The sequence below is a fragment of the Solea senegalensis genome, linkage group LG8 (assembly GCF_019176455.1).
Source record: "Solea senegalensis isolate Sse05_10M linkage group LG8, IFAPA_SoseM_1, whole genome shotgun sequence".
In the NCBI taxonomy this organism is placed as follows: domain Eukaryota; kingdom Metazoa; phylum Chordata; class Actinopteri; order Pleuronectiformes; family Soleidae; genus Solea; species Solea senegalensis.
In genome coordinates, this window is record NC_058028.1 from 3,469,182 (window position 1) to 3,480,553 (window position 11,372).

Below are 11,372 nucleotides of genomic sequence, written 5' to 3' on the forward strand. Positions count from 1 at the left end.
GCACAAAATAAACAAGACCCTGACAGTTTTTAGTTTTTCATTTGGCATCATTTATTTGACTTTCAGGGGAACAAGGGGGAAGGGAGGGTTTAGTAATTAGCATTTTTCAAAAGATAGATAGTTGTAGTCATTTTTCTCTGGTTAAAAGACTAAAGTTATGTTAGAGGCAGGAGGATTTCATTAGCTTGAAACACTGAGGCACAAATTTCAAGTCTCTAAAGAAGATTAAGTTCATACTATTAGACTTTTTTGACACGCGTTCCTAACACTCACCACTGGAATGCTGAGGTAAAGCATACGGACATGAACGGTCACTGTGTGGCGCCGTGTGCTCTATTATCCACGTACACGAGCTGCAACAGGATTTCTCTGGTCTTATTTACAGGTTTTTAAAAAACAAAAAAATAGCGTCAGATAATACTTAAAAAGGTCAAAAAGGAAAAACAAAGATTCCAGTTTTCACTTCCATTTCTTTTTTTATAGAAACACACGACGACACAAACCCAAACAGACGAAATGAAGCAGTGCAAAAAACTAACCTCCGATTTCTTGACCTGTTTCGAAACAATGTGAAGACGTTAAACATGGAATGTCGTCACGTTAATGAAGGCATGAATTTTACGCCCAAACGAGCTTAAAGACCGTAACAAACAAGAAATCTTAAAAAATACAGGGATTTTTTTTACACAGTGAATATCGTGACAGGTGATTAATTTGATTCCCGTACAGAAAAAAATAATGAATGAATGAATGAGGAAAGTGAAGACCAGCAGCCGTTTGAAATCCCTCATGGAAAAAGAAACGGTCACATACTGTGTGTCGTCACTCTCCCTTCTTCCTGCTGCTTGTTGACGAGTTGTTGATCAGTTGTCGGGCTAATTTGTCGCAGACGTGGACTGGTGGTGGGCGGTGGCGGCGACAACGGCGTCTCTATCCGCTCTCCTCCTTCGCGGCTTGTTCCAGTGCGCTCTCTGACGCTGCCGAGCCCTCGAACCTCTGGGAGGCGATGGCGGCCTGGTGCGACATGCTCTTCCTCACCACGTCGCCTTTTCTCCACAGCGTGATTTCCTGCACACGGGGAGGAAGAAAGAATTTCAGTTGCTTGGGAGGAGACTGAGGGAGCAGTTACTCCTTAAAGGAAAAAAATGAAGAACTTTAAAAAGTGCATGTGTTTCAATCTCAAGGGTTAAATTATGGGACCGTCTCACGTGAATTAAAGCAGAGTAAATCAACATAAATCATTTTTAAAAGAATACACGAAATACAAATTATAAATAAGGATGAAGAACAGCAGTTAAATCCAGGATGGTAATGGAAATGGTCGTTTCTAAAGCCAATTTTTAATTGGCTTTTTAAAATATGCAATGGCTGCAGAGCTATACGCCAAATCGTGTCACAAAATAATCCTGTGGAGCTACGTGACAAATCGTGTCACAAAATGAATCCCACAGCACAATAGACGCTTAGCTACGCAACAAATCACGTCACACATTTATCACGCGCCACGCTAGCCACGATAGCCACGGATCTGTGCGACAAATCAAGTCACAAATTGTGTCACAAAACTGTCGGTTTCTTCTCTGCAGACGTTTACACAAGAGTTAAATTGTCTTGTGTACAGTGTGTCGTACATTGCCGCGTGTCAACACACAAAAATAATGTGACGTCATTCGGAGAATCTCAACGCCGATTGGTCATGAACATGGCATGTTCTCTTCTTTGCTTAGAGCGCCACCTGCTGTTTGAAGTAGCGTCTCTCCTCCTCGTCGATCAGCACCAGGTTCAGGTAGTATCGCACTGAGAACTTCTTGTTGATGTCTCGCATCGTCGGAGTCAGATCATAACCGGCCAGGAATAACCGGATGGGAATGGATTCACCTGAAATAAATACAACCCGTGGAAACCGGATGAATATTTATCTAATCTTAATTGAGGATTGAGATTAGGTGACGATTACAGGTGAGTGCTGTTCACCTCTGACCGGAGCGCCGTCCATGATCTCATACTTGGCGATGGTGTCGTTTTCGTGGTAAACACTGGGTCCGGTGCCTGTCGTTTCACGTTTGATGATGTCGATCTCCATGTGTTTGATCTTAATCCTCACCAGCAAGAAATAGATTTTTCCGACAATGACATCTTTCAAATGGTACCTGGAAAAAAAAATCAGAGATAAATCAATAAAACGGAAGCAGAGAACGAAAATTAAATGGTGAAAATAAACTAGCAACTGAACTTTTTTTCAGTTTTGGCAAGTGTGTATCTATGAGACGGAGGCGTCCTAGGGTCAGGACGGGAAATGTTTCAGGGGCAAACTTTTGCTTTCCCTTGCAGAATTTTTGCGTTCTTTCGTAATAACTTGTGCAAGGGAAGTCAAAAGTATTACAAGGGAATGTAAAAGTATTACGAGGAGGGAACGTAAAAGTATGCAGTGCAAGGGAATGTGAAAGTATTAAAGAGGCCACGACTCTCACTTGGACTTGTTGTACTCGAACTCGATGTGGAGACAGTCCTCGATTCCGACTTCCATTTTGATGGAGGAGTTGAGTTCGGGGTACGTGCTCAGTGTGTGGACAACGATGTCCAGCTCTTTACTGATGTCATTGAGTCGTCTGACGACTGTCGCACGGAGGAAATATCTGCAAACACAAACCTGTAAGTGTTTACGTTTCATCACATCTGAACCATAGATGTAAACATTTATCTATAAAGAAAAGTGTGACCGCTCCGTTTTTGTCGTGTTTCCACGTGAGCGACAGAGTTAAAGAGTCACTGATTTCAGAGTCAATGATCAAACGAACCGTAGCTTGACATTCTGTCCCGTGTACGACTCGTACGGTTTCTCCACGTGAGTGAACTCAAAGTCGAACGTCTGTGACTGAGTTATTTCACCAGGTCTCGCAAGATCTTTGACCAGAGAGACAAACTCGTGATGGTTTCCTCTGTCGTAATACAGCTCTGAAAGAACAACAAATACAAGGAAAGGGAGGAAAATTACATATTTGCATATCGACATTGTAATTAAATTCTACTGACTTTATGATATTGATTCAGAATCATGTTATTTTATGACAACTCCATGTTACGATGACACTTAAGAAGATAGAAATAACACAGTTGTTATTATCTTTTTGGCCCAGTATCATCTGCTAAATATGCTCATCAAATGTCCAACATTTTAGTATGTTTCCATGTTTTGGCTTTATTCTAAATATTTCAGCTATATTTTAAGTTTCTAAGATTTGGCTAGTGCATATTTTGGCTATGTTTTAGAATATTTCTGTATTTGGCTACATTATAAATTAGTTAAGAAAGTTAAGAAATTAGAATAGAATAAAAAAATTTTAATTAAATAAAATACAATATAGTAAGAAAATTACAAAAAAAATAAAATAAAGTTTGTCCTACTATTTAATTTAAAGAAATATCTGCTGTAAAAAACGTCTATTACGCCAGATTTATTCAAGACATGCTTGAGCATTACATATACATGTTGCATGAGTTAAACTCATTGACAGCTCGCTAATATATAAGACCAGCTTTAAGTCGCATCACTTTATTCCAAATTCCAATGATCACAGAATTTGACAGACAGAAAAAACAACAGAGCTGGTGGTGCCTAAAACTTTATACTGTATAGCACATGTACAGTATATATATATATATATTCAGGTTCATGTCTTTTATATACACATATACAGTATGTATATACAGTTGAAACCAGAAGTTTACATACACTATATAAAAAGACACATATGCTTTTTTTCTCAGTGTCTGACATGAAATTAGACAATTACTTTTCCTGTTTTAGGTCCGGATGAACCAGACTTGTGCAAGTCCAGAATTCTCTTCCTGATATCTTGGCTGATTTCTTTTGACTTTCCCATGATGTTACACAAAGAAGCAGAGTGTTTCAGGTGTGGCTTAAAAGAAATCCACAGGTGTGTCTCTAATTAACTCAAATGCTGTCAATAAACCTATCAGAAGCTACCAAAGACATGACATCTTCATTTGGGCTTTCCCAAATTGTTTAAAGGCATAATCATTTTAGTGTATATAAACTTCTGACTCAGAAGAAAGTAATAAAAAATTGTTTTTTATTATTCTGGCATTTAGCAAATAGAAATAATTTTGGTAATCCTAACGGACCTAAAACAGGAAAAGTAATTGTCTGATTTCATGTCAGACAGTGAGAAAAAAAGCATATACATCTTTTTATATAGTGTAAACTTCTGGATTCAACTGTATATAATATATATGATTGCCTGGTTTGTGTTTATCTGATCCTGTAAAAAGTACCATGGGCATTAAATGTACTTTATAAACAATAAACATAATCACTAACTCCATTCCTCTATGTTAGACATCAAGGTTTTTCTATGGCCAATGCCAATTTTTGGAAATCTGGGCAGTCAATGGACAAATAATGCCACGTTTTCCACATGTTGGTCCATATTTTATAGCCAATATTGTTTTTTTCCCCATCAAGCTGATATAGAAAAATATATTGAATTGCAGTGCAGTACAAATATATCGACCATTTTCAATACAAATAATGGATAAAGTTAATATCAAATACATGAGAGAGAAACTTTAAATTAAGTTTTAGTAACTAACATTAATAAAGTTTGTGAGAAACAAAAACGTAAATAACTGTCTGATAAATAAATAATAATTGGCCAATGCCGATTATTAAAATATTGCAAAAATATCGGTCCGATCAATCAGTAATAGTTTACCTGTTAACAGAATTAACAGAAAGTAGAGTAAAGTAATACTTTAACACTTCTGGATTATATTAAGTTTGTGATTTTTCTTCCGTACCTATTTGTCCCACAAACTCGATCTTGATGCCTTGGTGCTCGAGCCTCTTCCCGGGATTCTTCAGGGTCACATTCACTTTCCCACTGACAGTTTCTCCGTCGTAGAACAGAAAGTATTTGTCCTTCTTCCCGTCCTCGCTCTTGTGTTCCGCTTTCTTCCTCGTCTCCGCGTCGTTCAGCACCACGTCGATTTCTGCGCTCTGTCCGAAACTGAAGAAACTCATTGTGACGTCACGACGGTCTGCGCTGCTGCTACTGCGAAAGCTCCGTTTGTGTGTGCGTGGTTGGTTAGCAACCCCGCTAACGCAACCTTGCTAACGCCTAAAAGTAGACAACAGGCGCGCGACAAAAGACCGGAAACGCACGAACAGCAAACCGAAGGACCCTAAACCCTGACCTGAAAGAGAAGGACCCTAAACCCCGACCTGAAAGAGACGAGAACGTTCCACAGGAGAATAACTCCACGTTAGCTACATGTCAGCGCTCATTTCCACGGGTGAAGCCAAGTCACGCACAGAAACGCGTCCGCGCGCAGTCAAGCCGTTTCTGCGTTTCCTCCTGATGACGTCACAGCGAAGTCATCACAGCGAGGATGACGTAAACGACATGTTTGTTTCCTCTGACACAAGAAAAACAGCCGTACGAATAATGTTGTCAAACGAACAGGAAGTGCGCCACCTGCACCCACGCGACTAGTTCCGGGGGGAGGTTTTCAAAATAAGAGCAGAGAAGCGTTGCGCCCCTCAGACCGGAAATGGTCGCTCGAGCGATTTAATAATGATTTTATATATTATTATTATTATTATTATTGTTATCAATATTATTATTGTTATCAATATTATTATTATTATTGTGAGTATTATTGTTATTATTATTTGATTGTCATTGTTTTGTTGTCCAAACTATTTAATCTATGTTAAAAATGATTAGATTAAAAAAATACAAAACCTTCAAAGTAAAATGTAACTAGTAAATACCGATTTTAGTTCATAATTATAACTGACATAAATAAACACAAGTATAAATCTACATAAGTGTTGTTGATTTAAAGTCTTGCTTTTTAGGATTTAATTATATATAATTAAGCAATATTAACTATTATTATCAGACAATATTGTATTGTATATTGTGATGTATACAACTGTTTATATGTATATTATGTATTGTCTTGTGAGTGTAGACATTCATATAATGTATATATTGTGTGACATTGATTTATCCACTTCTAAGCATTTTGTGGAGCATTTTGCCTCAGAAGTATGCACAAAATGGAGCAGATTTAATCTAAAATATGAAAGAAAATGTTTGCAGGAGGTAGAAATATTAGTTAACATTATAGTAAATATAAAAAAGCATTTAATGTAGTTCAGAACCTATGTAAATCTACTCACTACTCACCTTTATTTCATATTTATTGTGAGTATTTCCATCCAAGAATCACTGTTACTTTGCAGATTTACATTTGATGACTGGAATATGATTATTTTTTTGTGTATATTTTTATTAAATTGTCATAAAATACGACACAGCACATGAACTGTATATGTAAACAATCTAAATCTAAACATGTAATGTCAATCGTAATGTCCACTTTGTTAATATACTGCAGTAAAATAGTATGTTTTAGCCTCTGCTGTTAATATTTTTTCACAAAAACCTCAGAATCTCCAAAAACATGTACAGTTCAACTGTATTTAATAGTAACAAAATAACATGAACATGTAGTAGCAGTAATATCAAACGAACAGTTCCTGAGTTCATACACAAATAAAGAATAAACGGTTATCACCGACACTGCAGACACACACACACCCAACAGTAAATACTGTACATTTTATTTTCCAACAGTTTTATCGCCATATGTACATAATAAGGTATGGAGGGCAATGTATGAAAATCAAAAGGTCAAAATATGTATATTTATGTACATTAATACTCAGTAATCAAAAAAACTGGACAATATGTCCAATACTAACAGAATAAGTAAGTACAGAAGGTCACTTATACACAGAAACAGCACTCTGAAAATCATACTCCACCACCGTTATAGTCTGTAATAATTCTGCAGCATAGTGGGATACATGTGTTTGTTTGTTTTCAAACTCAGTGGTTATTCTGTACTCGTAAATACTTGTCTATTGTATGTAAATATAATAAAGGCTAATAAATTGTGCCATGTCAATTAGAGCTAATCACTCTTTTGCAGTCTGCTACTAGTTGTCTGTATAACGACAGTTTCTACAAGAGCAATTTCCTCACCTTTCCCCCCCACGTGCAACAAACTTATGAACAAAAACAACAACATAATAATAACAATAAAAAAACAAAAAAAAATGTCAGTGTACTCGGTAAAAAGATTACGAATTTTAACAAAATTGTCCGGAGAAAATGTGGACAGACTGACGCAGCTTCCAGCTTCTGACACCGTGGAGCAAATATCACAGCTTTGACATAACTGGTGTTCTTAAATAAAAATAAATAATAATATGCTGGAAAATTTGTAAAAAAAAACCCAAACAACTTAATTAAATTAAAATGTAAAATATGGAGGCATGTTACTGCCACTTGGGGGAAAAAAAGGAGGCTCAGTTCATGAGACATAAAGTCATAAATATGAGACATTAAGTCATAAATATGATCTACTAAGTCATAAATATGAGATATTAAGTTATAAATTATAAGATACTATGACTTAGCATTTCATTACCATGACTCAGCGTCTCATAATTGTAAGAGACTATGACTTAGCATTTTATTATCATGACTTAGCGTCTCATAATTATGACTCAGTTGTGCTTGCCTTTTTTTCAGAAAGTGGCAGAAAAAAACTTCCGTAGTAAAAACCAAATGTTTCAAATGGAAATCAATACCAACCAAATACATTTTTTTTTTTATAAATAAAAGAGAAAACTGTGCTACAAAATGATTTTAAAATTACTTTGGCAAGTTGGTTTGCTTTTGATGTGCATCAGAGAATCATGTGCCATGTTACGTCTCATTGTTGCAAGTTTAACCTTAACAGTTTGTGTTTGTTTTTTGCCTCGGTTCCATCTTGTCTCCTCTCTCTCTCTCTCTCTCTCTCGCTCTCTCTCTCGGTCGTCAAATGATGAACGAACTCTTGTGGCGAAAGTGGCCCTGCAAAGAATCAGTATCAATAGAATGAGTCCAACAGTCCTTGTCGTTCGTTCAGAGTAAATAAAACGTGCAAAAATACTGTTATTCACCTCGTCTGCGTCACCGTAGTCAACACCGTCACGCTGAGCTGGCCAGTTATAACTGAAATAAACATACGTCATAAGTACAGTACTGTGCAGAAGTCTTAGGCCACCATTTGATTTGTTGTTTTAGCAATGCTATAATGACAATAGAGGATAATTATTTTTTATCACTTTACTGGAACACATCCAGAAAATATGTATGCAGTTTTCAAAATCAGAAAAACTCTACATACAGGTGTCAAATATTTAGCGTGATCTACCCTTATACTTGAACAATAACATAGCTCTGTTAATACTGGAGTAGAACCCCAATTAATGTTACTGGTAAATCCTGTGTTTGTCCTACTATTACATTTAAAGAAAAAGTCTATTACGCCAGGTTTATTCAAGACATGCTTGAGCATTACATACACATGTTATATGAGTTAAACTCACTAACATATAAGACCAGCTTTAAGTCGCATCACGTCATTCCAGTTCCAATGATCATAGAATTTGACAGACAGAAAAAAACAACAGAGCTGGTGGTGCCTGAAACTTTCGCACAGTACTGTATATGACAATAAAAACATGTAAAGATATATAATAATATATAATATTACCACAGTAGCTTTAACTTTATATAATATTTAGTGTATTTCACTAATGTTTTCAATATTATATGATGATTATCAAAGCAACAGTGTTCAAAACCAGGAAAAGTCACCACAGGCACTTCACCCTTTCAGTTTTTAATATTTTTCTTCATGCAAATTGTTGAAAAATGGTTGCGCATTTTTGAGTGTTCTAAATATTTTTCATGTATTTTTTTATTTTTAGTCTATTGTAAACAACTTTATTTAAAATACTCACACTAACACACCTACTGACAAAAATGTCCTCATTGAAACCCATTCAAATCACGCTTTTTGATGAAAAAAACACTTTTTTTAGTAGACGATAAAATGATGGTGCACCATGACAAAAACTTGGCAAATTAAGGGTTAAAAATTTTGAAAATTCATTCATATTTGATATGTACGTAAAGTACTGATGTTGGTTTAAAACAATAATAAAAAACGTAACTTTTTTTGAAGGCAAATCTACTAGAGCTGTAAAGTCCCTGTCGACTGGTCGATTAATCAGTCGATTCAAATTCTGATAAGTTGACTTTTTTGCCGTTTTAATTTCATACACTCTATGGTTAATTTGATTTCATCTGGAGGAATGTACCAAGTGCTAATGGGGGTGCACCCCTGTTCCACAGATCACAGCGAGTCTTCAGAGAACAGCCCCCATTGTTTTCAGTATTTTGGATTAGCCCAACCCACAGGAGACAGAAAGACTATATATATATATGTACATATGTATATGTATATATATATATACATATATATGTATTTATATATATATATATATATATATATATATATATATATATATATATATATACATATATACATATATATATGTATATATATATATATTTTGAGCTACAGTCAGTCCTCCCCTAACATCCATGTCAAAGACATCGGCAGTGTGGCAGAATTTTACAAAAGTAGATGGCGATAAAAAAAGTCAAAAGCAAAGTTTGCCAGCAACAGTTTGCGTATCATAGTTTGACTACAAACATATCATATAAAAACGGTAAGCTAACTTGTCAAATTATCTAAATATTCCTCAACAGATGATATCGCGCTGATAGTATATTTTCGGAAATCGTGCGTTATGATATTGCGCAGATGCACGAGATGCAAAACGCTTTCAGAGCCGTCAGCCGAAAGCATAGTCGATTTTGAGTCGAAATTACAGGGCTTCAGTCGACCATGAATTTCTTTGGTTGATTACAGCCCTAAAATCTACGGGTTAATCACAGTATGATGACCATATGTTGTCTCATGATATAATTTCTTCAAATCTGGGAATAAAACAGGTTTGTTTCTGTTGGAAGTGAGTGTGACGTTAAAAAACACACAGTGTGGTTTTTATTTGTACTCACTTGTTGTCGTTGTGACCTTTTTTGTGGAAGCATCCACGTCTGAGGTAATGACAAATGGACGCGGTCACACAGAAGAAAACGATCACCGCGCCAAAGCACTTGAGGAAAATCCCGAGGATGTCGACGTCATCTGCAGCAGAACAGAGATTACAGATTATCTCATATCAGATTTAAACAGCGGGGGGGGGGGTTTAGAGCCTTTGAGATAAGAGATTTACCATGTGATCTTTCAAAAATGTATTCTTTATGTGAGTAAGTGAGAGTGACAGTGAGTGAGTGAATAAGTGAGAGTGTAAGTGAGTGATTGTGTAAATCAGTGAGTGAGTGTGTAAGTGAGTGAGTGAGTGAGTGAGTGAGTGAAAACGGGTGAAAACTGTAGTGTAAAGCAGCTCATCAAAACTAGAAAAGCTCTATATAAATACAGACCATAATACCAACTCTTCTTCTGATTGTATTTGGTAGTAACGAGTGACAAAGACAGTTAGAGGGAATGTATTATTATGTATTAAGTATTTGAACTTTGTTACATTACAACACTGGTAAAAATATATAATATACTTCAGTAGCTGTAACTCGAAGCCTTGAAATATACAATGTCTGTCTCCTTCATGTAAAATTTTCACTATTGGTTTCTGGGTTCATGTTTTCACAGAACATTGACACAAACACACGTCACTCACAGACTTCCATGGTTTGCGGCGGACACTGTGCGTGTCCCGCGTCGTTCTTGGCCTGGCAGTAATACTCTCCCGCGTCCTCCTTCCTCACCCGACGAAATTTCTGAGTAAGACAAGTTCCAGAGGGTTGAACAATGTGTTTTTTATGTCCATTCTATGACATGGACCTGAAATGTATTCAATAATACAGTTGTATTGTCTTACAGATGTAAGACATACACTGCCTGGACACTGTTTTCCTAAAGCTACATAAAGAGTCTGTCATTTCACAATTAACTATAATAATAAACAAATCCATAAATTAAGGTATCTTTCCCAGTATTTTTAAAACAGCTATAGTAACTCCAGTCCATAAATCTGGTGATGCACAGGAGGTCAGTAACTATCGCCCCATTAGCATACTCCCAACAGCCTCAAAGGTCATGGAAAAGGCAATGGCGGAACAACTCATTTGCCCATCTTGAATCCAAGGCACTTTTACATCCCCTGCAGTTTGGTTTCAAGAAAAAACATTCCACTGACACAGCCTGCTGCTACAGTACCTCCTTGAGGACATTAAAACCAACTTAGACCAGGGAGGAGTGGTTGGTGCAGTCTTCCTAGACCTGCGTAAGGCCTTTGATACTGTCAATCATAACAAACTGCTTCACAAACTTGTTAATTATACTCTCTCGTCACA

At 36.4% G+C, this 11,372-nt stretch overlaps 2 protein-coding genes across 2 annotated transcripts; both read right to left on the reverse strand.

Annotated features, from left to right (window-relative positions):
* Positions 1–26: 26 nt before the first annotated feature.
* LOC122773962 (vacuolar protein sorting-associated protein 26B-like) lies at positions 27–5,515 on the reverse strand. The gene is made up of 6 exons (XM_044032982.1): positions 4,822–5,515; positions 2,799–2,955; positions 2,472–2,636; positions 1,975–2,150; positions 1,736–1,878; positions 27–1,068 (listed from the first exon to the last, which is right to left on the reverse strand). The coding sequence occupies exons 1-6, from the start codon at positions 5,042–5,044 to the stop codon at positions 931–933; spliced, it is 1,002 nt and encodes a 333-aa protein (XP_043888917.1). The 5' UTR covers positions 5,045–5,515; the 3' UTR covers positions 27–930.
* Positions 5,516–7,432: 1,917 nt separating this feature from the next.
* On the reverse strand, positions 7,433–10,840 carry LOC122773715 (junctional adhesion molecule 3B-like). The gene is made up of 4 exons (XM_044032597.1): positions 10,697–10,840; positions 10,017–10,146; positions 8,045–8,096; positions 7,433–7,955 (listed from the first exon to the last, which is right to left on the reverse strand). Exons 1-4 carry the CDS (start codon positions 10,704–10,706, stop codon positions 7,920–7,922), a joined length of 228 nt encoding a protein of 75 aa, XP_043888532.1. The 5' UTR covers positions 10,707–10,840; the 3' UTR covers positions 7,433–7,919.
* Between the last annotated feature and the right edge of the window lie 532 nt (positions 10,841–11,372).